This window comes from Bacillus rossius, chromosome 14 (assembly GCF_032445375.1).
Source record: "Bacillus rossius redtenbacheri isolate Brsri chromosome 14, Brsri_v3, whole genome shotgun sequence".
NCBI classification, from domain to species: domain Eukaryota; kingdom Metazoa; phylum Arthropoda; class Insecta; order Phasmatodea; family Bacillidae; genus Bacillus; species Bacillus rossius.
In genome coordinates, this window is record NC_086341.1 from 20582393 (window position 1) to 20609721 (window position 27329).

General features: G+C 36.0%; 1 protein-coding gene across 2 annotated transcripts; it reads left to right on the forward strand.

Annotated features, from left to right (window-relative positions):
* Window positions 1–149: 149 nt before the first annotated feature.
* On the forward strand, window positions 150–21861 carry LOC134538703 (esterase FE4-like). Of its 2 annotated transcripts, none has more exons than XM_063380142.1 (10): window positions 150–345; window positions 1839–1982; window positions 4342–4498; window positions 5861–6046; window positions 8701–8900; window positions 11048–11222; window positions 11770–11948; window positions 14782–14932; window positions 16227–16353; window positions 17413–21861. In XM_063380142.1, exons 1-10 carry the CDS (start codon window positions 343–345, stop codon window positions 17582–17584), a joined length of 1494 nt encoding a protein of 497 aa, XP_063236212.1. In that variant the 5' UTR covers window positions 150–342; the 3' UTR covers window positions 17585–21861. The 2 variants fall into 2 exon arrangements, with proteins under 2 accessions (XP_063236212.1, XP_063236211.1); XM_063380141.1 differs by lacking the exon at window positions 150–345 and adding an exon at window positions 399–716.
* The last annotated feature ends 5468 nt before the right edge of the window (window positions 21862–27329 follow it).

A 27329-nucleotide genomic window follows, 5' to 3' on the forward strand; every position in this document is an offset into this window, starting at 1 on the left:
AAAATAAATGGGCCTGATAACGATTTGAATTCAAAATATTTCATTATGTCATACTTCAGTCAGGGAAATTCAACTTCAGCAGCACTTCTTGTAAACGGAAAACATTCAGGGGACATTGCAAAAAGAGTCTTTTACTCGAACAACGAACCGTTTTTCGATGTTTAATGTTTATTTTGTTAATTTGTTTTGTTTATACTTTAGCATGACTTACACATTGCACATTCATGATGAAGTTGCGGATTCTTTAGATAATTAGATAGTAGAATGGATGCACATTTAAGTTGCGAATTTCTAAATTTCATCAACGTGATGGAAATAAATAGTAGTTTTGATGACACTTGAATGGTAAGTTTCTTATAAAATATTTTCAATTTCAAATTGAAAGTGACAGCACTTTGTGCAGTGTCATGTTGGTTTAATTAATTTCGAAGTAATATTGTACCTATTGCATAATATATGAGTTCATCTCGATCAAAGGTCATGCGCGTTGTAGTATTAAAAGGCTTAACGTTATTTGCCCCACCTTTATTTGCAAAAGGTGTGGAGGCTTGAAAATGTCAGGAATACAGCAGAACCAGGACTTAAAATATGTGATCGTTAAAATTGCTGAGGGCATATTACGTGGAAGGATGGTCACAAGTTTGTATGGCACGGAATATTGCAGTTTTAAGGGTATACCGTACGCAAAACCACCTGTAGGACAGCTACGGTTTAAGGTAATAGTCCATTACTTGTGAATTAATGGCAATACAATGAGAAAGTCATTTTTAGAGTAAGTGATGCCTGTTCTGAAAAAGTAAAAATAAAATTTTGAAATGTTATTTTATGAGTTCTCATATTTGATTATTTTTTTTTTTTAAAAAGCATTGTGATATTTCAAGAAGTGTACTGGTAGTTTACCGTTTTAACATTTGGTTAGGTTGTGTTGTGTCAGTTCTAGATCTCAATTCCAGCAAGTGCGGAAGCTTATGTATAAAAAAAGTAGGGGAAATGAATGATTGTCATAGGAATAGGCCAATGAGGTTTGAATCGAGTAAGATTTCATGTTTTGATAGCAGTGGAGTTGTCAATGTTGATGTGTGGGTTGTTCTTAGAGTATTTTGTAGTGGCAGTAATTGAAATAACAAACAGCGTGTGATGTGTGTAATGTTCGTTGTTTAAATAATGAAAGGTTACAAAAAATATTTGAAACGTATGTAAAATATGTGTAAATGTTAAATTATGTTGGAATTGGTTTGAAGAGAAAAAAGTAGAGGCAAAATAACTTTCTAAAAGAGGCAAGTCGGATATGTTCAGTCGTGTGTGTATGTGGAAGAATTAAGTGTGTATATTGAATGAAGAAGATGTTGATCTAAGGGATAGGTGAAATATGTAATTTAATATGTTAGGTTAACACTCGTTCAGGTAATGAAAAAAAAAGTTAAAAGGTTGATTTGGTTAGGTCAACTACATTAAAAATACATAATATATTCTGGACGGAACAGCGTATCGTGCGATAGAGGTCAGTTACGGTATTACTATAGCTAGATTCTTACGGGATAAGCGAAGAACAACTCCTGGAAAGAATTACCAGTGCTGTGGGTGAATACTGCATCTTGCTACGACAAACTGTTCACTTACTGTGCTGTGTGACAGCCACCCGAAAAAATCTTAGTGGCTCGATTAGTGACGGATTTGAGAATGTTTCGAGCCATAGGTTGCCAGATTAAAGAAGTTTTGCTGAATAGGACTATATCCTGAAGTGCTCGGTATATTTTTTTTTCCTAAAAATGTTGTGAGCTAGTAATATAAATGACTGTTTGTAAACTAAGTGAAATAAATAATGTTTAATGTTGCAGCCTCCGGAACCGCCGGTTGGCTGGGATGGTGTGAGAGACGCGCTCTCAGAAGGCAATGTCTGTCTTCAGAAGAGCTATAGTGGCAGTGGGTTGGTAGGAGACGAAGATTGCTTGTTCCTCAATGTATACACGCCGTCTGTACCTGTAAGTATGTGAGTAATTACCAAGGGCATTGACAAGTATGACAGCATGAGCTTGCTTCCTCCTACCATTGAAGTAGGGATAAAATAATTTAAATCATACCATTCATATATTGTCCATACAAAGTTTAGCAGTTTGCATTGAAAAAAAATTAAATAATCACACCTGTTTGCAGTTAAGTTTTTGGTAAAGTATGTACTCATTATAAGAGATCGCTGATGTGTCACTGCCTTGCTCAATACAGACTCCCAGTATGACGTACACAAATCTACGAGGAACTGAGTAAGTTTGGAATGGGTTGAGAATAACTTCTCGCCAACATCTGGGTGTTCATAGATGGATGAAAGGTGATGAATTGACGAGATGAGATTGAAGTGTCGGTGGAATACATGGTTGGGGGAAAAGGAAGCACCCTGATAACATCATCACCAACATGCTATGTTTCCTCTCTTGTGAAAATTCGGAGTTCAGCTACACCGGGAATCAAACCAGGACAGGGCATCCACATTCTGGAAAAGCCAGGGAAGTAGGAATTGGTCAGGGAAAGACGGGGAATATACTTGGAATCCTGGAAATGTTGTGTAAATTCTCCTGTGAAATTAATTTGAGAGGAAAATGTCATGCTTCAGTTTACCATTCTCTCAGACTGAGAGTATTTTTTTCCTTCAGTTGGAGTTCTAAGTGCAGAGTCATTAACACTATAATATTATGCATGCAAGTTTCTGTTAAATAAAAAAAAAAATAAAGAAAGTGGAGAGAACTAGTCCAGCTATGGGAGATGGTTACGGGATTTTCTGTATATTTATTTCAGAAAATTGCACTTAATAGGTACTTAATTTATTGTAAAAATATTACTCAGGGAAGTTTGGAAATTTTGGTCAGGGAAAAGTCAGTTTTATTACAGATATGTGTAGACATCATGGTCTGACCATTCAACTACCATGGTACCATGTAAGTACCCAAGATGTTAGTAGTGGACCATGAACTAAGGAGAAAGTGCAAACTTCGGGTTGCCGATTTTGACGTTCTATTGCAAGAATAAAGTATTTCCCAATAGCAATCTATGCTGTATAGGGGAAAACCCAACTCTCAATCGTTCTTTACATATAGCTGATTGAAAAAAGGTACAGCTTGTATACTCGTAATGTTGCGTTCATGTAATTCGTAATGTGGCCTAGCAGTTGAGAGTGACTGACTTTACTGGCGATTCGGGTTCAATCCCACTTTTGGTACTTTTTTTACCACAGTACGGACCATGTGCATGACATTTTATGCTTTGTTATTTATTTTTATACCTTATTTAAAACGAAAAATATTTGAAGTCTCTGTGCGGCAGAGCTTGTAGTCTTTTACAAAAACAACAGGAATAGCATCAGATGAATATGCCATCAAATTAGATTCATTAGTTCTTCACCAATTGAGCGCTCCAAAGTTTACTTACATGTTGAAATACGCTTGGTATGCTGCAAAGCTGATGGACCACGAGTCACATTCCAAAATGGGAACAAAATCTTCATCCCTCTGGCTTTGTTAAAAATAAATTGTTTATGCAATACTGTTACATGTATACAATGCACGTGGTGTGAACAAAACATATGTTTTACGTGTTTTTATGATAAGTATCTCTCGCAAGTGTGCACCAAATCTGTAGAAAATGAATGTGATAACTGTATGTGTTTGAAAAATAAATTATGTTGTTCATTTAATAACAGCATTTTGCTTAATTTGTATCACCTTCAACCCAGAAGTTGAACGTTTGTAGTAAAAAAAAAAATTACACTATTTTCAATAAATAAGCATGAATTTTTAAGTTATCAATTATAATTCAATAAAAAAAAAGAAAAAAAAAAGTAATATCCATCCTGGTATATAACCCGAGTCACCAGAGTTGTAGTCAGACACACTAACTGCTGGCAAATGCTGTCTTAGCGATACTGAATGCAACGTTACAAGTTTATAAGTTGTGCATAGTTTTTTGATTGTCTATTTCTCGAGAACAGTTGGGTTTTCTCTTTTACAGGGTAGATTGCCATTGGGAAGTATTTTACTCTCGCAAAGGGATGCCAAAATCTGCGACCCGAAGTTTGTGCCCTCTACTTGTTAGTGACAGGGGCGCATGCGGGAAGGGAGATGGGGGAATATATATCCCCCCTTCCCCTAAATCCTTAAAAAAAATCTTTCATTCCCACTAACAAAAGGAAAGAATCTAAAAGCAATCATCAGGCAAAGAGGTTCTGTCCTCCCCCATCCTAAAAATGAAGTTCTGCGTACGCTCTTGCTTAGTGATCTTGTCGTTTTGAGTGGCAGTTGGTTTAGTGTCAAACGTTTCCTTCTCAGCGCCCTTGATTGCTTGGTTTTCCAGGCCCTGGGGCAGACCGGTGCCGCGAAGGCCGTGATGGTCTGGATCCACGGCGGAGCGTTCACCACAGGGTCGGGAAACGCCGACAGATTCGGTCCAGACTACCTCATTCGGGAAGACATTGTGCTTGTGACCATCAACTACAGACTTGGTGCCCTTGGTGAATATATCCCATTAACAGTATGATCCCAAATTTCGATAGTGCAATTTTCATGAGCATGCTAAGTTTATATATTTTTTGGTCAATTTAGGTCCACGTTTTAAACCATTAGTATATTGATGTGTGAAAAAATGTGAAGATTGCTCATTTTTACCATTGTGCCATGCAAAGATCACATGTTGACACATCTATTGTATAAAAAAGTAAACTCTCCACAAATAAAATTTAATTTTATTTTTGTAGGTTCACATGTCTTGAGTAGAATAATTACCACCTATGCAGATATAAATATTGAATGTCGAAATTAGCTGTTAAATGGGCTGCAAGCTGTACTAAGAATGTCTGATGAAGCCATGTTTTAATAGTTTGTTATATAGTTTTTTTAAAAAATTATATAGAGTAAGTAAAATGAATGTAATGTTTAGTATGAAAATAAATGCAAAATTATTTTTATTTGGTAAAGTAAACCAGCTCCCTACAAGAAGTGTGCTGTTTACAAGGCTCAGAAATGGGTGTGTAGTAGATGGAGGGCTACTGTCTATACCTATCAGTACTCGTGTTCCGCGGTGGGAATTAATAAACACCGGCACAGATTTGTTCTAAAAATGCACTGGCGACCCACATACAATAACAGTGGGTCCAAGGTACCCGTAACAACAAAAGACTGTCATAGCTGTCAACATTGAGCAAACTTAAAACTAATTATGATGCAAAACAATTACCACAGCAAAAAAAAAAAAGTATGATGGGTGCCAATTCTGCAGTTGACCCAGTCAGATCAGTAGCACTAGATTCTGGTTCGTTCCGGCTGAGAATCAGACCTGTAATTGCTTTGAAGGGAGTTCAATGATCTGACCAGTCAGTCATTCTGGCTCCTTTTCCCCACATAAAAACTATAAAAATAGAAACCACATTATATATTCTATGTGAAGTTAATAACTGAAATACAAGGGGAAGAAGTAGGAAACGAAAGACATCATATTGGTTTTAATGCAGTATAAAATTTTTTTTATCCTTTCATATTGAATTTTTGCCTTTTAAGGCAGATATCATACATTAAAAGTTTTTAAATGCCCATAAAATTGTGTTTTTTTTTGCAGTGTTATTACAGTTGTAGTCATTCCCAAAAAAAATTAATCAATACTAAACGCCAATGACTTCATAGGATAGACTTCTTGTAGCAGCCAGTCACTTTTATCTTAAAACATTCCACTAACTTAAATATACTACCTATGCTTAACGAAGCCAAACTTACAGTTGTAATCACAGTTGTAACACTTGCAACACTGCAGCGGTCACTCCGTGTCTGAACGCGGGACTGCGGAACAGCTCGGGAAGTGGTGTGTGCTGTGGTGTCCCCAGGGTTCCTCAGCCTGGAGGACGGTGTCCTGCCGGGAAACGCCGGCATGAAGGACCAGGTGGAGGCGTTGCGCTGGGTCCGCCGGAACATCGGGCACTTCGGCGGCGACCCGGGCCGGGTGACGATATTCGGGCAGAGTGCCGGAGCGGCCAGCGTGCACCTCCACACCATGTCGCCCATGTCCGCAGGTCAGCGAGGGCTTGGTCCGGGACGCGACGAGCTGTAACCCCGTGTCCCTGTGAAGGGTCTCCAATTCCGCACATTCGGGGCCATTGCCGTGCCAGATTAGCACTTTTGTCGGATTATATAAATCAATATAATTTTAATGGAACTACCGAAGAATATTTAATATACAGTACATTAGTATTTAAAACAAGTTGTAATAAGCACCCTGTAGTCAAAGTCTCTGAAATCACATTGAATCCGTGATACATATCTCTTCTTCAAGAAATAACAAAATTGATTGCATCTCAAAAATTTCAAATCACATCCAGCTATTTCAGGACTGAAAATGATTACTCTATATGTATGACAGTGAACGCAGCTGTGCGCCTTTAGTGATAAGGAACATAGGACATGCTACTCATTAGGAACATATTTTTCTTTGCTTTTCACCTCTTTCCTGTTAAGGCTCTGTCTCACATTTAAAGTGGGTTTGTATAATTTTATTGTCATTTATGTTAACTAAGAGATTTTCCTGTAAATTATTTAAGATAACTCTCTTGTATTTGTTGTAATTTTCTCGCCAAAGATGTATTAAACATTATTTTGACTTGTATAAGGTCATATAAGTGATCATAATTATGAACACTTGCATTAATTTTTGCTATTATTAGATAATCTTCAGTCAATTTCTGATGAGAAAATTTGAGACCATCTGTATATGCAAGAGTATCATAACCAGGGCTCGATTTTAGCGCCTGTCCGCCTGCCCGGGACAGGTAAAATCTCGTCCGGGCAGGCAAAATAAAAAAGGCAACTGTCCGGTGGACAGGTGCAACTTGTGACGCCGAGGTTATTCGCACGCACTAATGCAGCAGAGGTGATTAATAACATTTATGCGACCGCGACCGCAAATAAAACATCTTTGACAAAATCTATAAATAAACAATAATGGCTGCTCTTTTGTGACGGACGACTCTGGCTATTGTATAACGCGGGGAAAAAAATAGGTTATGTACAAACCGTGCTGAAATCTTCTGAATCATAATTCTTAAAATCTTACGTTCACGTCATGATTCACATAACATAGTCGTATTCGTATGCTAGAGATGCAAAACGTCTCACACCGATTATGTTTGTTTTTGTTGCCATGTTTTAATATTAATTTCGTTGCAGTGCAGCCAACAATTACGTAATTTACCGTTGTATACTTTCAAAATATAATTTTTTAAATTTATTGTCTTTATAAATCGCGACTTTACTAATTACTTGCTCTACTTTAATATAGTTTGTTAACAGAAAAGCGTTTTCGCGTGGTTAACATTTCACGGCGTACTCCAGATGCAGCTGACAGTGGCCGCAGTGACTGAGACTGCTTGAAAATTCGCCTGTCAAGTGTCAACTGTTGCATCAAAAAATAAACATTACTTGTTTACAGAGGACACTGTAATCGTTTACAGTTTATCTTGTTACGGCGATTGTTTAAGTATTTAATTAACTGCGTTACACAATGTGGAAATTCATTACTGGTGCTTAAAAACCACCAGAAAAGAAAAGAAAAACGGACGAGGACAAGTCAGAATATAATGTTAAATATGACAAAATCGCCCGGTCCCGTACCTTTTTAACGTCTTGGTGTTCCGAGTTTCTTTGGTTCGTTACGACACAGAAACAAAACAAATGTTTTGCAAAGTCTGCGAAACGCATTCAAAATCATCTGGATCAGAAGTCTATAAAGACAGACTGGCGAAACTGTCTAAATGATGATACACTGTCTGCCCTCATGCGTGTTCAAATACAGTCACCTTCTGAAAGTGAGTTTGATCCAGCACCAGCAATAAATCTCTGATATCATAATGTTCAGAGAAAACGTTGACCCTTTCAGCCTCCTTATCGAAGATGTTCAAGACAGAATCAGCCAAGTAATTCGTGCAGTGACTCGTCTGAAAATGATGATTAAATAAGGATGTTAAGTGTGTGATAAAAATAGGTGCAAAATATAGCAAAAATCCTTTTTCACTTTTTCAGCGACGTTGAAATTTTTTTATTTGGGTAAAACAGCGGACAGGCAAATTGGATGGCGGACAGGCAAATTTTCGATTACACCTGTCCGTTGGGCAGGTTAAAATATTCCTTAAAATCTAGCCCTGATCATAACTGTAATATAATTGTTGTAATTATGAACACTTGTGCAACTTTTTTTGTTTTTATAAGTATTATATTACACTGAGTGAATACATATTTGTGAGAGAACAACAAATCCAACCTAGAAACTTGAGTGTTTCGGGGTTTTTGGAAAAAAACCTAATTTTTATTGATTTATTGAGTGATAAACTAAAAAATAAAATTATACAAGAAAAAGGCTACATATTCTATGATTAATCTAAATTTGTTTACCACGTGATGATATGCTTTCAGCACATGCTAGGGCTGACACAAAAATTGGCCATTAAGTTTTTGAAAAATATACATACATATAAAATAGGGACTAGTTTAGTTGAAAGAATCATTCATAAACATTTTAATATGGTTCTATTATGAATTTTGTTAATAATAATAATGAACAAAAACAAGGTACAATAGGAGCAATGTAATTTAGGATACCACGCCCTTAAACCAACTTGTTGTGTGAGACTGAAGTGTAATAATGTACGGTGAGTTCGTGAACTGTGGTTGGCAGGCCTGTTCCACGGGGCGATCAGCCAGAGCGGATGCGCACTCAACAACTGGTCCTTGGCGACCGGTGCACGGCAGAGTGCGCTCCGCCTGGGCAAGGAGTTGGGCTGCCACTCAGACAGCCTGGACGATCTGCTCCAGTTCCTGACCTCGGTGCCTGCGAGCAGTCTGGTCGATGCTCAGTACAGGGTGGTGACGAACGAGGTGAGCGATGTCTACAGCTTTTGTTCGGCGGCGAGAGGGTTCTTTATTGCTTGATTCGCGGAGCACGTTCGTGGGGGTTGGTCGGTCCAGTTTCTGAAAAGCCGGTGTTCCGTAACGACCAAGGCAAAGCGAATGGTTGTTTGTCCGAAAGAAGTCGGGATGTGTGAAGCGTATTTATTTATCGATGGTTTGAAACATTAAATTTGTTTTTGTCTCATTGTACCTGTTTCTGCTAGTTACAAAAATTTTTTTGAGTAACCCCCGCAATATTTTGCGCTGTCTTTCTTGAGGCCTTAACAGTGTAATTTTTTTTGTACATCCCAACCTCTGTATGAACAAGCGATGATTTTGTTGTATTAATCAAGGCTTAATGTCTCATCGACACAGAGGCCATTAGAAATGATTACATGGTGAGAGGTGCTGAGGTGAAAATGGAGGATTACGGAATGCAAGGCTGGGGGAAACGGGAGTACCCCGATAAAACTCATCGGCACACGGAAACGTCAGACGGGTTTCCCACTTGCAAATATCTGGGTTGGACCTCGTCACCCTTCAGGAATCGTATACCTAGATCGCCTTGGTGTAAGGTGAGTGATTCGGCTGCTAAATCACGTGGTCCCTCAATTTTATGAAATTTATTCCAGTACTTCATTGGAATCATAATATTGGACTGTTTCTCTTATAGTCAAGAGCACCATTCTGATTTGAGGCTTTATCCTTGGTTAATGGAAACACCTTCATGTGGAATGGAAACAATAGCAATTTAGACTTCAACTGCTTAATGTAATTTCTTTAAAAATAATGTGGTGACAGGATTGAATTTGATGTAAAGAAGGCAACAATTTAGTGATTCGATTGATACTTTTCATAAGTGCCTTAATGTTTTATATATAAACCCCAAATGAGAAGTTGTATGTATCGTAAAGGTTTTTATGTATTTTATGGTTACATAATATCAATTCTCCTCATATATATAGTGTAACCACACTATATTTCAAATATAAAATTATCATTACTTATATCATAGTAATTAATCATCTTTATAATACTCCTCAATTGTTTCCAGTCTGTGGCTGGGTGAGCAAAGTAAAATGCCTCTATCTTCCTCTGACACACTACCATTCCTCCTCCTTCACTCTGTTCCATTCTTCTTCTCTCTCCTTTAACTATCTGTTCTTCCCACCTTCTCCTTGGTCTTCCTTGGGGTCTGCTTCCTGTGTACTTCAACTCCATCATTTTCATAGGCAGCCTCTCTTTTACCCATTCTGTGGACATGGCCATACCACCTCATACTTGCTTATGAAATACTACTCATAAACTTTATACATTGCTCTGATCTTCCCAGCATCTCTAGTATTATGTATGTTTAAAGTTCAAACCCATATCATGGCTGGTGGTTGGTGGGACATTTAAGGATCTTGTGTTATTATATTTAGTATGTGGACTTAATTAACAGGAAGAGATACAGTCAGTGCTATTTTATCAGACATTCTGTGGTTTGGCACATTATTTGTTCTGGTACAGATGGAGTCGTGTGCATTCAAATATTTTGACTGGATTTGGGCGTGATATCGTACAATGTAGACTTCTTTAAACAGTTATGCTCAAGTATGTTCTTTATCTTACTATAAACAGTTTTTAACAACCTGTTTTAAATATCATTTCACCATATACGTATTAATTTTTCTTTAGTATTCTCGTTAAAACTATATTTCTGTCCGAAAATCTGTCAACATCGCCAATCCAACATGGCTAAGTTCCTGAGCATCTCGGATTAAAGACTCTTTGCTATCTAAATGCAAGACACTATATTGGATTATACTGATTTAGGTAATAGTTTAATATAAAGTCTGACATTACATTAATTGTTGCTAACAAATACCTTCCCCTGTGAAGTTTTATTGGCATTTCGTAATAATTTAATTTTTTAAGAATGACTTAAAGTGTGTGTGATAATAAGTATTCTATGTAACATTTAAGTGTCAAACTTGTTGAATGAGATGCACCAAAATTTCTTATATTAAAAATAAAACCATAATATCTTGTCTGTAGATAAACAGTTGTTATGAGTGTTATGACCCAAGATGGCATCTGTCCACTTCTCTTCCCTTCCTTAAACATAATGAGAGATATTTGTTGGAATGTAGCTGCGGCTGAGAATGAGCGGCGTGGTGTTCACTCCCGTCGTGGAGAAGAATTCGACTGCCGTGGGAACCACCTTCCTCCCGGACGAGCCCTTGGCACTGCTGAAAGCCGGCAGGGTCCACAAAGTGCCCCAGGTCATCGGCTTCAACTCCAAGGAAGGGATCTGGATGTGGCAGCGTGAGTGTGGCTTATGTCGTGCTTCCCCACCACCGGTGGGGGTAGGCATTGGGTGGGAGGCTGGATCTGTGCGGGGAAACCCTTTTGGATGATTACCGTATTTACCGGAAAATAATGCGACACTGAATATAATGTGACACCAAATTTTTTGATTATGAGTTTATGAAAAACACTTTAACGGATTGGAATTTGCAATTCAAATACATTGCTCGTGAAAATTATTTAAATTATCAAATTTATTCCATATTTACTAGACCCTTTCTTTTGCCGCTTTTATCAGTATAGTGATTTCATGATATCTTTTGAAACACCAAGTCGAAATTAGAAAAAAAAAATTCATGTTTTATGACTAGTTAAAAAAGCAAAGAAAGTGGTGATATACGATCCATAAACTATAAATAGCCTGAGAAAACACGCCATTGCACGGCAACATCTGCCGACTCAACTCAAGCCCACAACAATTTCCATCTCGGCACCGACATGAGCAGAATTTGAAATCTTAATCTGCCAGTGGAATTAATGCGATGCGTTTTCTTCCCCGACGCAGGCATGAGCAACCAACCAGCGTTCTTTGTTGGGATCGATAAGAACTTTGAGTTCGTCCTCCCCAATATGCTGGGCTTGCAGCCGTCAACGGAGAAGAGCAAGACTCTGGCCGCGAGAGTGAAGAAGCATTACTTTGGCGAACAACCCGTCTCCGAGCACACCCAGGATGAATTTGTGGAGGTCGGCAAACTGAGGCCTCGGCCAGACTGGCGAGCGAGCGATACGCGAGCGAGAATCATTTACCTAACGTGTCGTGAGCGACAAAGTGGCTACACTGGAGCAGTAAGGAGCGCACAACTGCAGCATTTGATACATTGTACTCCAAGGACAAGCTATGTGCCAAAATATGTGCTTTAGCTACATTTTTTTAAAGGTGGAAACCCAAGTTTATCTTAGCCATCAACATACTAAAGTACACGAAGTTCTGAACGATAATCACTCCGGAATCAAATTATTTTGTTCACGAGTGATTGCCATGCACCATCGTGATCTCCCTTACAAACTTCCGCTGGTTCGAATATTTTTGTTTTCGTTGCTAGCGATCATGATCAATGACTTCATTGCTCTATCGCTCACCAGTCTGGCTGTAACCTTAGATTATTGAAATCTGTTGTGTTTATGCTTGTTCTTTTGTAGATTGTATTAAAGTGTGCCTATTACTTGGTTGGAGAACAAAATTATATTTTCTTATATCTAGGCCATTTTCAATTTAAAAGAAAAAAAACTGTGGTGTTGAACTTATTCTGAATTTTATTTTTTATACCTTTTGTTTATTTATAAAAATAGTGTGTTTTCCAACAAATATGGCGTATCTTCGTACATATTTCATTATAAAAATGTAGTTTTTACTAGAGATGGACGAGTTGAGGTTTTTTGGCTTCGAGTCGAGTCGAGCCGAGTTTAGCAATTCATATTTCGAGTCGAGTCGAGTTCGAGTCACAAAATTTTTGAAGAGGTCGAGTCAGTTCGAGTTTCATAATTTTATAATTTTTTGCGTCGAATATGATAAATAAAATATTACTACACCCATTGATATAAAAATTGTGTATCCAAGATGCATCTGCATTATTTAAATATTTTAAATGATTAATTAGCAAATCTTTATGTTATTTAAATATAAAAAACTAAGCTTTATTTCAACATGATTTCACAGTATCTTTAATGTAGCTATCCTAACCAAATCAACCGTCCACAATGTTTTAAAGTATTTATAATGTAGCTAACCTAACCTAATTGACCATAGTTATCATGAGTTGTCCAAAATAAACATTCACGGACACACTGCAAACGAAAAATATGGCGGCGTACAAATAAATACTGTTGCCTTGTTTATAGTATTTCCTTTTATCAACACCGCCATATTTATTTACATTGAACAAAAAAAACGAAGATGTACGATCGGGAGTTTGGCTCTTTCGTCTGTGAAAAGAAGGCTTCCCGAGTTACGTAACTTTTTTTTTTCCGATCCACCGGCAGATCCCCACATGAACAAACAGCTCAAGGGATATAGGCCTTGTCACATTGTCACATTCTCAATGTAAATACACTTTCCGCGGCAAGATTATTCGCCCGGAACTTGTTACAACTACAAGAATATGAATATGTTTTTAAATAAATATTTCATGCATTTGATTTGGCGATCAGTAACTGATTGCCAAATAAAATGCATGAGCGTTGTTATTATTATATTTTATTCAAACAAAAAGAAAGTAATTTTATCCTAAACGTTATTGACACGCAGCGCTGCGTAGCGGATCACAGCTAAATTTAGTTCCAAAATGCAAGGCTGGTTGGCCTAACACGCAGCCATTTTCATGCATCACGGCTTGGTGTTATTTACTAAATATTACAATATAATTATTTTATGTTTTTATGTTTAGGTTACGGAAATCTCTTGTTTATACGAGTTATTATAAACGGGGCACGATAAACGTGATGATTATTAATATATGTGCGTTTTGCAACAAATTTTTCTTCAGTGAAAATCCATTGACGTATTTTGTAAACAAATGCGGTACCGTATTTGAAGTAAGCACAGGATGAAAAACAAAATGAAAACAGTGCACGCTGTTTTCCAAGTATTTTCTTTATATAAAATGGTCATGTGACATAATTTTGTCCTATAAACTGTCGCCACTATCGACAAAATCACGTTACGACGTCACGTTCATAAATGAAGGTAGGCCTAGGTTTGGTTGCACTTGTACCTATTATAGCGCCGTAGCACGGTAGCGGGCAAGGTTAGGTTTGCACGGGATTTGTTTTGTTTAAAGGTCATTATCATTTCTTGCTGTATTAATGATTTGGCGAAAACGTTAAGACAACCTATAATAAAGTGCTATAATGTCACGATGCTGGTACTTAACTCGAAACGTGTTTCGAGTCTCGAACTTGATAAAATATGTGACTCGGTTTTCGAGTCGAGTCAATCTGACCCAACTCGGCTCGGCTCGACTCGATAAACCAAGACTCGACCCATCTCTAGTTTTTACTAATACCGTCTGCATTTTTACGAAAGAATAAATTGTATTAAGTTTGTCAGAAACATATTTGCTCAAAAAATAAAAAAATAAAATTGGGAAACATGTGTGTTTGGAAATGTACCATCACTTAAAAAAAAAGTAGTTAGTACAAGAATAAAATTAATGTTTCCAATCTATTTGTTCCATTAATTTTGGCATGAAACTTTGTTTTAAAATAAACAAATTCTTTTTTTTTTTTTTTTTTTTAAATTATCAGTTGAGGGTCGTTTCAGTCTTGGTTGGTTACATGTTTTGTGGAAAATAAATAATCTTTTTATTTTAATCTCATTTGAGAACTAAAAACCTGTTACATGTGATATTCGAACAGACAGGATAGACATAGTTGCTGCACTATAGATTTTTTTTAGGGATGGAACCTCAAATAAGAAATGAAGGCACTTACTTAAAGATGCAGATTACAGAGAAATAAACAAGTAGCTGACATGTGGTGTAAACCGGAGAGATGATCCAGGAGTCTTGATGTTTGGCAGCTGGCCACGGACCAAATATTCGCGATGCCGATCCGCCAGGCGGTCCAGCTGCAGGCAGCCCGCACCGCGGAGAAGATCTACCACTACCACTTCGTGCACGACGGGAAGCTGGGGCATGCCAAGAGGTTCCTGGACCGTTCCAGCATACCGGGTGGGTGCCACACCCCCCGGTCGTAACAGTCGCCGTGTTACCACGCCTGGGCGAAGCTTCGTCTAGGCGAATCAGTCCAAGGTCTTTTTAGTATTCCATTCGATTTCACCAGGAAATGTGCTATTTTATTTTATTTGAAGCTTCGGTTGTGATGCGAAGCTCATCTGATGTGAAGTTTTGCATTTTTTTTTTTTTGCAAAGTTTTAAAAACATCGGAAGTTTAAGATATTATCAATTTTTTTTTTTTTCCTTATGTTTTATATGTTTTGGTTAAATGAAGTTGGTTTCTACTAAAGTCAAAAGAAGGTGCTGTGTTTGCTTTCATAAATGCTGATTATTAATATTTTGCGTGGTTATTTTATAATTTTATTGAATGATGTTACATATAGGGCCCAATTGGTTAATCACTAAATCAGTTCAAAGATTACAAATGTTTATTTTTTTTTTTATTCATTCCTGTATTTTATTAAATAAATTCAATAGAGCTTCACCAGAACAATATTTACAATTTGATTCCACTTCAATGTTTTAAACATTATATTTGATATTCACTTTGCATCAAAAACCAGTATTCGCATAAGCCATGTGTCTACAGAAAGCCTCTACAAAATCTCTGAAAGTTTAGGAGCCAGGCACAAAATCTAGGAGCCATTGGGATTTGATTATTTGTCGTCTGTATTTATCTGTTTATGTAACACTTGAACAACAAATTCTCTCTAAGCCAATTTTTTACTTCAAAAAACAAGATTCAACTCAAGTTATCCATCAAAATTGAGATACACCCACCCCTTGAAGTAACACTCTTTGAGTTGCGCGGTTTTTAAGTGACTACACCAATAAATTACGGCATGATTTGAAATAGCGTGGTCATAGTACAATACCAGTAATTATATTGAACTTATTGCAAGTTAAATACAGCCCCAGTTTCTTGGACTCAGTCATTTCTGTACAAGATTTTGTCACAAAAAAATTGGTTGATGTTTCCAAAACCACTGTACAGTTATATCTTGCTATCTTGACAGAAGTTAGTCGCCTGCAAGAAAAAGTTAGGCGTCATGGCGACCTGGTGCCCTGGATTTGTAGAGCCATGGTCTACGGGTCACAATAAAGCATCGAAACTGGTTACGTATGTCAAGAAATAAACAGTAACAATGCTGGAAGTAACGAAACTCTAATTGCCGGTAGCTTTCTGCTGACTGGCATTTCGTTCTTTTGATGCGTCACTTCAGGTAAAGTAACATATGTGGTACCGTATTTAGTACCACCCAATTAATGTTCTTTCTCCTATTACCAGGGGTGACCCACTCCGACGAACTTGGATACTTGTTCCTGCCATCTCGTATTCCTGTCTCTCCAGAACCGAGCGACGTAATTGTAATGAAACACATGGTGAGGATGTGGACCAACTTTGCAAAGACAGGGTAGGTTTTTCAAATAAACAATTATTAGGGACAAGATTATATGGTTTTATTTTTAGGCTAATTTAATTTTAAAAAAAATTAGCTGTTATTTTTTAATTTTTTATGAATTTGGTTTATTCATATCATAACTACAAAGTAATATTAAACAAATATGGTATTTAAATGGTATTTAATGGTGTCTTAAGTCTAACACATTGCACACCTCTGTTTTCCATTTCATCCCTTGTGGCCCTCGTGTTAGACACGAGAGGTTACAGTTCCTTTTACAATACGTTAACTAACAGTTTCAAGTTAAAATAAAAGTAAACATTTTCCATATGTTTTTAGTACATATATGTTGGCTAAATAAATTACACGTGTATAATTTACTGTATTAAAAGATAAGGTTTTTTTGTGATGTGAGTTAATTATGCTGAGTGAGATTATTACGAGTTTATGCTGATTAATTTCATTATTTTATTAGAATTTCAGTGCTTTGTGGTGTATTAACTTGTATTTCAGTGTTATATGGTGAATTGACATGCTTTTCCACGTGATTTTGGTTTTATCGAAATTCACCATAAAATCTTGCATCGATTAATTACGTATTTCATACATTGTTGACTTCATCTTTTACTGGGGTAGGTTGATCCACTCAGATTTTATCTGGTGGAATTTGCATGTTGACCTTTGCCGCAATGTCGCGTTACTGTGCTGCCGTCATTTTTAGTTTGTTCAGAGTTTACAATTAGCCTGTTTTCATTTAAGTATAGTGTTTACTGTTGTCTAACGGGGTACATTTAATGTTTCAGTGCTACATTTCCGTAATGATTTCCTTAAGTCGTGCAATGTTCATCTGTTTTATTTTATTTCCATTGAGCTGTTTATTATCACATATTTGAAGTATTATTGTTCTTTGTATTGATTTTTCCTTGTTATTTCCATTAAAATTACATTTACGTTGGATGAACAAGCAAAATCACTAATTCGTAATTCAGTGTGGCAGTTGTCCTGAAGACGTCGGATAAAATACCTTTCACTGTATTCTGCGATGCGAGGAAGGTTCTCGTTTGGTTTCAGAGATCCCAACATTCCCAACAAATCCGAAGAAGGCGTCACTTGGGTACCGTTTTCTCAGTCGGAACCAAATTGCCTGGAGATTGACGAGAGACTGGTTCTTCGTCAGGATGTGCGGCAGGACCATTTCCAGTTGTGGGATGAGGTTGTCGGTGAATGTGACATATTGACGTAAGGCAGTGCAGGGATGACTCTCTTGCCCCTGCCAAGATGATTCAAGTATTATTTTATAAATTTGATGCATAAAATGAAGTATGTATGTAGTTACGTATGTGCTGCAAGAGGTTTTAATGTGACTATTTCAGTTGGGCTTACAAGTTAAAGTTCCTTAATTTTATGAGTGGACCAAGTATTGTAAGAGTGTATCAAAATCAATGTTTCTCTTTCACTGGAAATGATTTACTGAAATGAAAAATTATCTATACAGTAAAACCTTTTTGTTGCGACCCCATTTATTGAGACCACCTCTCTATTACAACCCGATTTCGAGGAACCGTGAAAAAATTGCTGAAAATCGGACAGAAAATAAGTTTCTTGTGGTGAGAAGCATTTTACTGCGTTTCTCTTGCCGAGTGCTGTACTGCCGCAGGCAGCCATATCTAAAAATAGATACCACTTCCTGTCAACCGCTGTCAGCGCTTGACAACCCCCATTCCACGTCCCTTTGCCGGCAGGGTGCAGATAAAGGTTTTTGTGGCAACGTGTTTACGTTTAGTTTAAGCGAGTGTGTCTAGTGTGGTACGCAGTTAAGGCAAAAACAAAAAAAAATCTACCTGCTGGATTTCTCTTGATTTTGATTACTATCGGTTGACAATGTTTGCTTAGTTTTTGAAGTCTGATTTGGTATATTTTCTGGCTTGAATTTGTGAACTAATACAATGCATGAAAAACGCTCCGGCCTCAGCGTGTGAACATGGTAGTCGGCCGCTCGCTCGCCCTTGCTCACCCTCACCCCGTACCGTGCGCTGCGGCCGATCTCGGATGCTGCTTGTACTTGTTAACAATCACGTTATCTGCTTCATTTTAACGAGAATAAAAATATATTTAAACTGTCAGCAAATTGATAAAAGCTTTATTTGTCCACAAAACAGGGCACAACACTGGCCCGCAAGGCTACGCCACTTTTTTCCCACGCAGGAAAAACACTGGCTGCCGTCTGTCTTCCCCGCATTTATCTTTCTTCTAACATTCCACGTCTCACCTCTCGCGCGAGCAATAACGAAGCGACCACTCATTGGGCCGTTTTATGCTTTGGTGACAGCAGCTTGATTTTATTCGGTATATTCCTTTTCATATGACCCTTGCAATTAAAATACATTTATATTTAAGTTTGAAAGCTTGTAAATTCCTTGTCAGAGATGACTGAACTCGAACTTGGTGTGAAAAGTGACATACATATTTTGACATACTTTTTTTGGGCGTGTTTGGGGGGAGGGAGGGGTCCGAAAATATTTACAATGATCTTACCCCTCCCTCACCGCTTTAGTACCCCATTCATAATAGCCCAGTTTTATGGGAGAAAGGAGGGTGAAATGAGCATTTTCTCACTGAAGGTTTTTCAAAGGGGAGCGAAGTTGGGGTGTTATAAGGGAGGACACTAGATGGTTTGTGTGTCTGGGAGGGATGAGCTAGCCTTGAAGAATGTTAATGAGAGGGGAGGGAGGTGTGAGCTTATGCGTCATGAAGCCGCTGCCGCCAGCCAGCCGGGCGAGCTTAGTGTGCGTCCACTCACGTTGCAGAACCTACCGCTGCCATATTTTTAAAGGAAATGTCCTTTATTATTTTTGTTATTCTTACATGAACATTATTGGAAGTATTAAAGCCGACACAAAAATACGATGTGTGTTAAAATTAACAGATTTTAATGATCTTTCATTTCATTTCGTTTTTTTTTTTTTTTTTTTCAATTTTTTCTGATTTTCACATTTTGGTAAAAATGTCCAAGTTTTTGACGGTTCCCGAGAATGTATTCGTAAAATCACTGCTTCGTTAAATCCGGGGTTCTAGTGTATTTAACTATGGCAAGCAGAAAACGTACATGTAAACTAACCAGTAAAAATAAATTAAATGTCTTTTGACATATTTTCTTTAGAGGTGGCCTGTAGGGCGGCGGACTTGTCATGAAGGTTGAAGTGGGTTTAAAGCAAAGCCGTCTGGCATTGTGAGTGACAGCATCCTGCCATTGTACGGCTGGTTTCTTAGCGAGTAGCGGTTTGAAAAGATGGGTGGTGGGGGAGGGGGGGTGGATGGGGGGGGGGAGAGAGAGTTGAAATCAACTGGAAATTTCGGAAAACATCTATTACGACCCCCTCTATTAAGACCATATTCCTGGGAACCGTGAGGGGTCGTTTCAGAGAGGTTTGACTGTATTATTAATTAATGTAAAAAAAAAATAGGTTTGCAAGATAATAAATTTTTCACTTAGAATTTAATGGAACTAATTTAAAGATAACTATTACAGTTGGGAATAATTATTTTTGGAATGATGTGTTTGAAGTTAAATGTTCTTCGTGTGACCAGAAAATAATTTTTGTTTTTTAGAGTGCATCATTTATATTCATTAGAAATTTTTTAGTGAATAATAAAGTTAAAAAGGGTGAAAATGTGATTTAAAAAAAGGTTTAATAAACTTATGCAAATGGCCTCATCTAAAGTGATTCTTGTGAACAAATCTTGTTAAATATTATTTTGAATTATTGTGATTAGTTTTTTTTTGTATCCATCTATGTAACACTTGAACAGCAGATTCTTTCTAAGGCAATTTTTTCCATAAGATTCAAATAGAGTTATCCATCAAAATTGAGATACACCCAACCCTCGAAGTAACACTGATCAAGTTGCGTGGTTTTGAAGTGATGAAACCAATAAATTACGGCATGATTTAAAATAGCGTTGTCATAGATTCGAAGTAGCACTTTTTTTCTGTTACGTGAAATTTTATTTCCGTGCTAGCACAATGGCAACGGCACTTGATTAACATTAAATACAGTGCAACAATTTAACAATGTAACGAATCAACAATATTTTGCTCTTTTCTTAATATGTAGCTTCGCTTCCTTCATTGCGTATTTATTTCTGACGATGCCAGTGTGTTCAGTCAATGTTCATATTCTGCCATCCTGCATGTCAGTAACAGCTTTGGAGAGAAAAGCCAGAAGCTTTCAGCTTACTTCGTGCGTACTATGATGCCCTAGTGGTATATCATTATAGAAACACATTTTCTAAACAACAGAGCCTGGAATTACGTTAAAAGGTTAAATAATCTTTCTAATAATATAAAACTAAGTGAATCTTTCTAGAAATGAAAAATATCTTCTATATTAATATTATTTTGTAACTCAGAAATGTTTTTAGTACCTACTAAGGAATGTTATGCCTAAGCCCTATGTTGTAATTCAAATTTTGTATGCACTTAAAATGTATTTAGACATATATGTATTAGCACTGTAAATAATTTTTAACGGTAGTAGTGTCTTGATTAAAATGTTAAGTCAGCAAGCACACTTACCTGAATGTAAAACAAATTATTTTGATCAATATACTCTAAGGAAAAAAACATATTTGATTACCGTTCTGTTTTCTTGGAACAAATTTGGTCATTATTTCGAGGTGCAGATGAATATATTTGTGTATTCTAACTGTAGTTAAAATGACACATCCAGAGATATGTTCTGGCTTTATTCAAGCTGATGGCACAGTAATGCTGGTTTATTTAGTGCCCACGAGATTGGAGCCGCGTCAAAATGGAGCTTTTACTGAGCATATCCTTCCATTTAAGTTCACTTCAAATTGATCAGATTGTCTCTTCAAGATTTTGCACCTAATATTTCTATATATGTGACAACTAATAGACATACTATGGGTTTATTTTTTATGCAGTTTATTCGTTAAAAAAAATGAATATAACACTAAAATGTTAGTAAAATACTTATTTCTCCAAAATAGTATCATTTTGACTGTGATGCAGTTTGCATTTATAAAAAAAAATTATTTGTAATATGTATGTATAGGACAAAATTATTTGGAATAAAAATAAGTTGACCAACATTTGTGTGTTGGAAAATGTAGGTACCGGTAAATGTGATTCAGATGCAAGGCCAGACAGTATTGTAATTTTTTTCTATTTATATGGTCAATACATTTTGGTATTCGCTGAATAAAATATATTTACCGAATAAACTATTAAAAAAAGATTATGTTTTTGTAATTAGGGATGAATTTTGTTAAAATGCAGATTAATTTCATGATTTTAGTTGCATTTCTATGCAATATGTTATATTAATTTGCATTTCGGTGTTATGCAATGTATTGTAGTGCATTTCTGTGTTATTACGTATTTATTGCAAACCAACGTAAAAATATTGTCCCTATTTATTAAGCAGCCAAAAGTCACCATCATACCTGTATTTCTGTACAAATGTAATTTAAAAAATAAAAGAGAGTAAAACAGGAGATTATTTACATTTATTTTACATTTTAAATTTTGTGCTTTCATTAAAGTACAGGTTATATACCTTACAAAATTAAACAGTTATTAAAAAAAGTAATAATTAATTGCTGACAAACAATGTGGGCATGACTTGTGCAACATACATATACAGTATTAAAATGAAGATACAGGTACAATCAGAAGCAAAATTAAGTTTATACAGAGCAGAGTTTTTAAGATGCAACATTTTGCATATTGTCAAAAGACACTAAATCTGTTTTTTCACCATGAACACAGCAACAATGCAGTCTATGGCTGGCTTGTAACCTCCAACACAAATCCTGACATTAAAGTATCATAGTCAGAAGTACAAATATCTATATGGTGAAATTTTAACTTTAATTATATTTTTTTGACCGCTGCCCATATTCAAAAAACCACAAACTTATTACTAAATATTAGGCTTCTGCGAGCAGAAGATTTTCACTTCGAGTCGAGCTCGAGCGAGTTTGCTAAAATACTCGCGAGTATCGAGTCGAGTTCGAGTTTTTTTTTAAAGTTTATTGCACATAAATTTACTGTGATGGAGTAATAAAATGTGAGAACTTTTGAGAAAAATATGGAAATAAAAAAATAAACCATTATCATTGTTAGCCTACTAAATAGATAGACCTACATTAGAGGTCTGCAAGCCTAAGAATTTTACTTTGAGCCAAGCTCGAGCGAGCTTACTTGAAAGTTCTCGAAGCTTGAGCTTTTGTGATACAGTTACACTTTTGGGAAATTATTTTTACCTTAAACTTAGTAGGTATAATGTTTGAATAAAGTATTAAAATGAAGTGGGCTTATTAATTTTGGGTAACTATTTACAGAGTGCTTTTATAATTTGCACTGCTAGGAAAAAAAACATGTTTTCCATTGAATCTAACCTGTTTCCATTGGTTCATTAGCAACTGATATCATCCAACTAACATAACCACAGTTTACAAGTACGTATATGTTTGTGTAAATGTAACATATCTTTGGAATAATTTCATCTTTGTCAATTTTTCTGGAGTCCTTACTGAGCTTCAACTAACTGGGCACCAAAAATCATGTTGTTTGAAAAGTACATTCACATTGTTTCAACATTTCCACTTTTCGGCACAAAAATTCTGAGAGAGATTGTCACAGAGTATTAAATTCTGTTCTTCAATCTATCATGCAGAAAAATAATTTGTTCTGCACGTTCAGGAGTTAAATTAGCTCTACGATTAGAGATGGTGTTTACAGCAGATGAGAAGCATTTCTCGCTGGCAACCTGTGTGGCTGGAATGCTTTAGTAAAATTGTTGGTAAATATGTAGAGTCGCGGTATATGCGGAAAAAAAAATGCTAAAATTCCGAAAATACTTTTATTCTATGCTCTTTCACTTCCTCTTTTCAAATCAACCGGCGGAGATAAGAAATTCCAAATACTTTAGGAATATCGAATTTTTTAATTTTCATCACAATACCTGGGTATTCATGTGGCGATCACCATTGTTTCTGGTTTACGAGTATCTATTATGTTTCTTATTGGACAATTTTGTCACGTGACAGTTCCGTGATTGGCCAGTATTCAAATGAACCAATACGTGATTATTTATTTATTTATTAATGTTCCGTCGGAGGTATCGCGACGTAGGTGAACGACTACATCATTTCCTTCTAATGGCAAAGGAAATGTACCCGCCTCCAACTTAGGTGGGTTTTTAACGTTTCTAATTTTAAAGTCTTATTTTTTATTTGGATATTGTTGCGCAAGTAATAAGTAACAAAAATATTTTACGTGAGTTGTTAATGTTCATCATTTGTCCGGGTTTGTTAGGTCAGGTCAGTTACATTATAAATACTTTAAAACTAAAGAACCATTGAAATTAATTCACATTATTTTTTATGTCCGCTTAGTTTGAAAGTATTAATAATGTAACTGACCTGACCTAATCGACCATTTTATTTATTAAGCATTCACGAACATACGGCAAAATAACAAAAATGGCGTCGGTCTAATGGTTGTACAGGTGTTGTATTGCAAAATTAAAAAATTCTATATCTCCTAAAGTATTTGGAATTTCTTATCTCCGCCGGTTGATTTGAAAAGAGGAAGTGAAAGAGCATAGATTTTTAGCATTTTTTTTCGCATATACCGTTACTCTACATATTTACCAAATTGTTTAACCTCAAAATTAGTGTCAAATATCTGTAACTTGTCATTAAGTTTAATCAATTTAAAGTAATAAAAATAGAAGCATTTTACTTAATTCAATTTACACTTGCAAAAAAAACTTACGCACAATAAACCTACATGGAAATTAAAGTCTTTTTCAATGTCCTGTAGTCTGAAATATGTTTACTCATGTCATCAAATGTAGAGCTGTACTGAAGAAGCCGATTTTGCCAATATTTAGTTGAATCGGCATTTCTGCCAACTTCCAATACTCTTTGTTAATTTTCGGCCGATATTACTGAAAAACGAAAGAGAGACTGCCATAACCTAAAAATCCACGAGTACCCTTTTCACTTTTCGTAGTAGTACTGCATTCTTTCAGATCACATTATTTCTTAGCAACATGTGCCAACCGTACATATCAAGATTTAACATCCTTTTTTTTTCAATAATGTTCTTTAATTTTAATATGTCCTAAATAAATACATTACCATCACGGTAAATACACATCTCGGTTATTACGGCAACTATAGTGCAAATGTGGTAACTATCATGCTTCTGCAGTAGTTATGGTATCTACAAAGAATCTTTAGTTCTTTTTATGGTAATTATCTTAAGATAACTATTGGAATTGTACTGTAGTTATGGTACATCATCCATATTTCTTCGTAAGTTGTTGTTCATTTGTCTTTTCTTCATATTTATATTTACGTGCGCCATTACTGGCAGGAACTTTCATAAAAATTTTAAACGGGACTTTATATCACACATTTAATGGCGTAAATGATGAGACCCCGGACAATTTAAACGCTTTTTACAGTAAAATGCGGGAAATGTTTCCGCATAAAGCGGGAAATACTTCCGCATAAAGCAGGAAAGTGATACATTAATGCTATGCGGAAAATTATAGAAGTAAAAAAAATTAATCACGGAAATTCGTAAATCCCGGGTACGTAAAAATGATGTGTTCATGTATACGGTCGATCATGTTACATTATAAAGTAAAGGATAATAGTGTTGTAAGACTTTTATTCCGATATAATGAGAGTTTTTTTTTCTATAGGTAGAGTGCAAGAAAAGCTCGCTCGAATTTCGAGTTGTTGAAAAGCCACGAGCTCGAGTTCGAGTATTACTAAAAAACTCGACTCGAAACTCGAATTTCGAGTACTCGCAGGTGTCTACTAAATATTGAGGTATGAGTAAAGAGTATTTTAAAATAATTTTTTCAGCATTTGCTTCCAAAATTTTGCATTTTAATTTGCACTCTGATAATCCTTTTTTTTTTTTTTTTTTGCAACTCTCAATCTAAATCTATGATTATTCATAAAGAGACTTAGAAGTTGCTATCTTGCATGATATGGTCAGCCAATATATCATCAATTACTGACAACATTTATCTGAAAGATGGTGTCGACTAATCTTTTGTAAATTTCATCGGAATTGACGTATGTCGTATAGTAAAGAAAAAACCAAGTGTCAAGGTAGAAATCCTCATAGAATTTCTTGCTCTTAGCAAATGAACATAATTTTACTGTGATTTTTTTAATTTCCAAATTTAGTTAACCAAAAATTAAGAATTTTACAATAATGTTCTATTTTTCCACTTCTAATTGCACATAGGTAATTGTTAGCAAAACATCAAGCATTAAACAATTAGACAATTTTTCATCACATATTGGCAAAAAATGATACATTTTCCCAACATAACTAAAAGTAAAATAAAAAATCTAAAACATGCACAGGTATAAATTTCACAATTAACTCAAGATACTCAAAACTATGGTGACCCTGTTCCTACAATTATGAAATCACAAAAGTTGCTAAAATATTTTCACTAGCAGTGAATACCAACTACGTGAAATAAATGTTTTGGAATCCTCTTCCTCCCTTTCTTGTTAATGCATGTATTCTGACACACAAATGAGTGAAAAAAGAAAGACAGGCGTGGAGAACCGCTACGGAACATGGAACACACAATGTCAAACACACTATTTTAAAATGAAATGCATGATAGGAAGTGTAAAATGACTTGTCCAAAGTGTTTGTAAAAACTTGAGTTCATTATTTCTTTTTATCACTAATTAAGGGATTTTCCTGTAAATTAATTCTTATAACTACCTTGCATTTGTTTTGGTCCACAAATTTTCTCACCAGATATATAATTAGTGTTATTTCCTAGCTGTTAAAGATCACACAAGTAACTTTTTTTCTTCTTTACAGCTATTAGTTAATTAGTAAATATCTGTTGAGAAAATTTGAGATGAAACCTATAATGCAAGAGAGCTATCATAACAAATTTACAGTAAAGCCTTAACGCAATAGTAATGACAACTAAATGAAATAACTTGCATGGTGTGCGAGGCTGAGACCTAAGAAAAAGAAATTATTTATTGAATGCAGTGAATAAAACTTAAAAAGTAGTGAGGAGACCAGTACTTACAAACACTCAACCGCTCCAGAAACTTCTCATCATTAGTACCTCTGGCACTGACCTTAGGTAACTCGTGGAGCTAGAGGGTTGGGGGGGGGGAGACACTCATGCCATACAGTATGACTAAAACTTCAACTAATTTTTTCTCTCTCCCTATTTTGGATTTTCTAAAACAAATAATGATGATGCGGCCTCCAACATTCTCACAGCTGGCCTAGGATTATAGAACAAAAAATAAGATTAAATCAGAACCTTGCACATGCCATTTTTAAAGTGTGTGTGACTAAGCACAAAAACACTATCTGGAAAAAAAAAATTGGCTACAGTCTGGATAGTTGCAGATGGAAGCATACAATTTTCCCCTCAAATTACTTAAGCTTTTCCAGGATATCAAGAAAATTCCTCAACTTTAAGAATCTGAACACCCTGCAATATGATTCCATTTATTTTCTGCGCTCACCCCCGAATTGCTCCCTCCCAAGTCGTACTCATTCACAATTATCACCCTTTACACAATTTCTAATCAACTACATGTACCACGTTTTTAAGACAAACCGCAACACACAAGTTGAACATTCAGCTGCAGAGTTGAATGAGTTGTGAACAGTGTCTAGTTGAAGTCGAAGAGTTTTGAAGTCTGCTCTGCAATTAAATAAATGCTCAAAATTGTCAGTTCCCCCTTCACACCATGCTTACGTCACTTCTCTGCTAATGTTTCAAACATTATCACTGATGGGAGAATCCACTTTTCCTCAAATATGTATCTCCAATTTGGTTCATAAGTGTACTTCTAAACAGACTATAGATCAAGAGCAATATAGATATGAGCAAAAAACAGACATTCAAGTTTTATTAAGTAACATTCAACCCCTT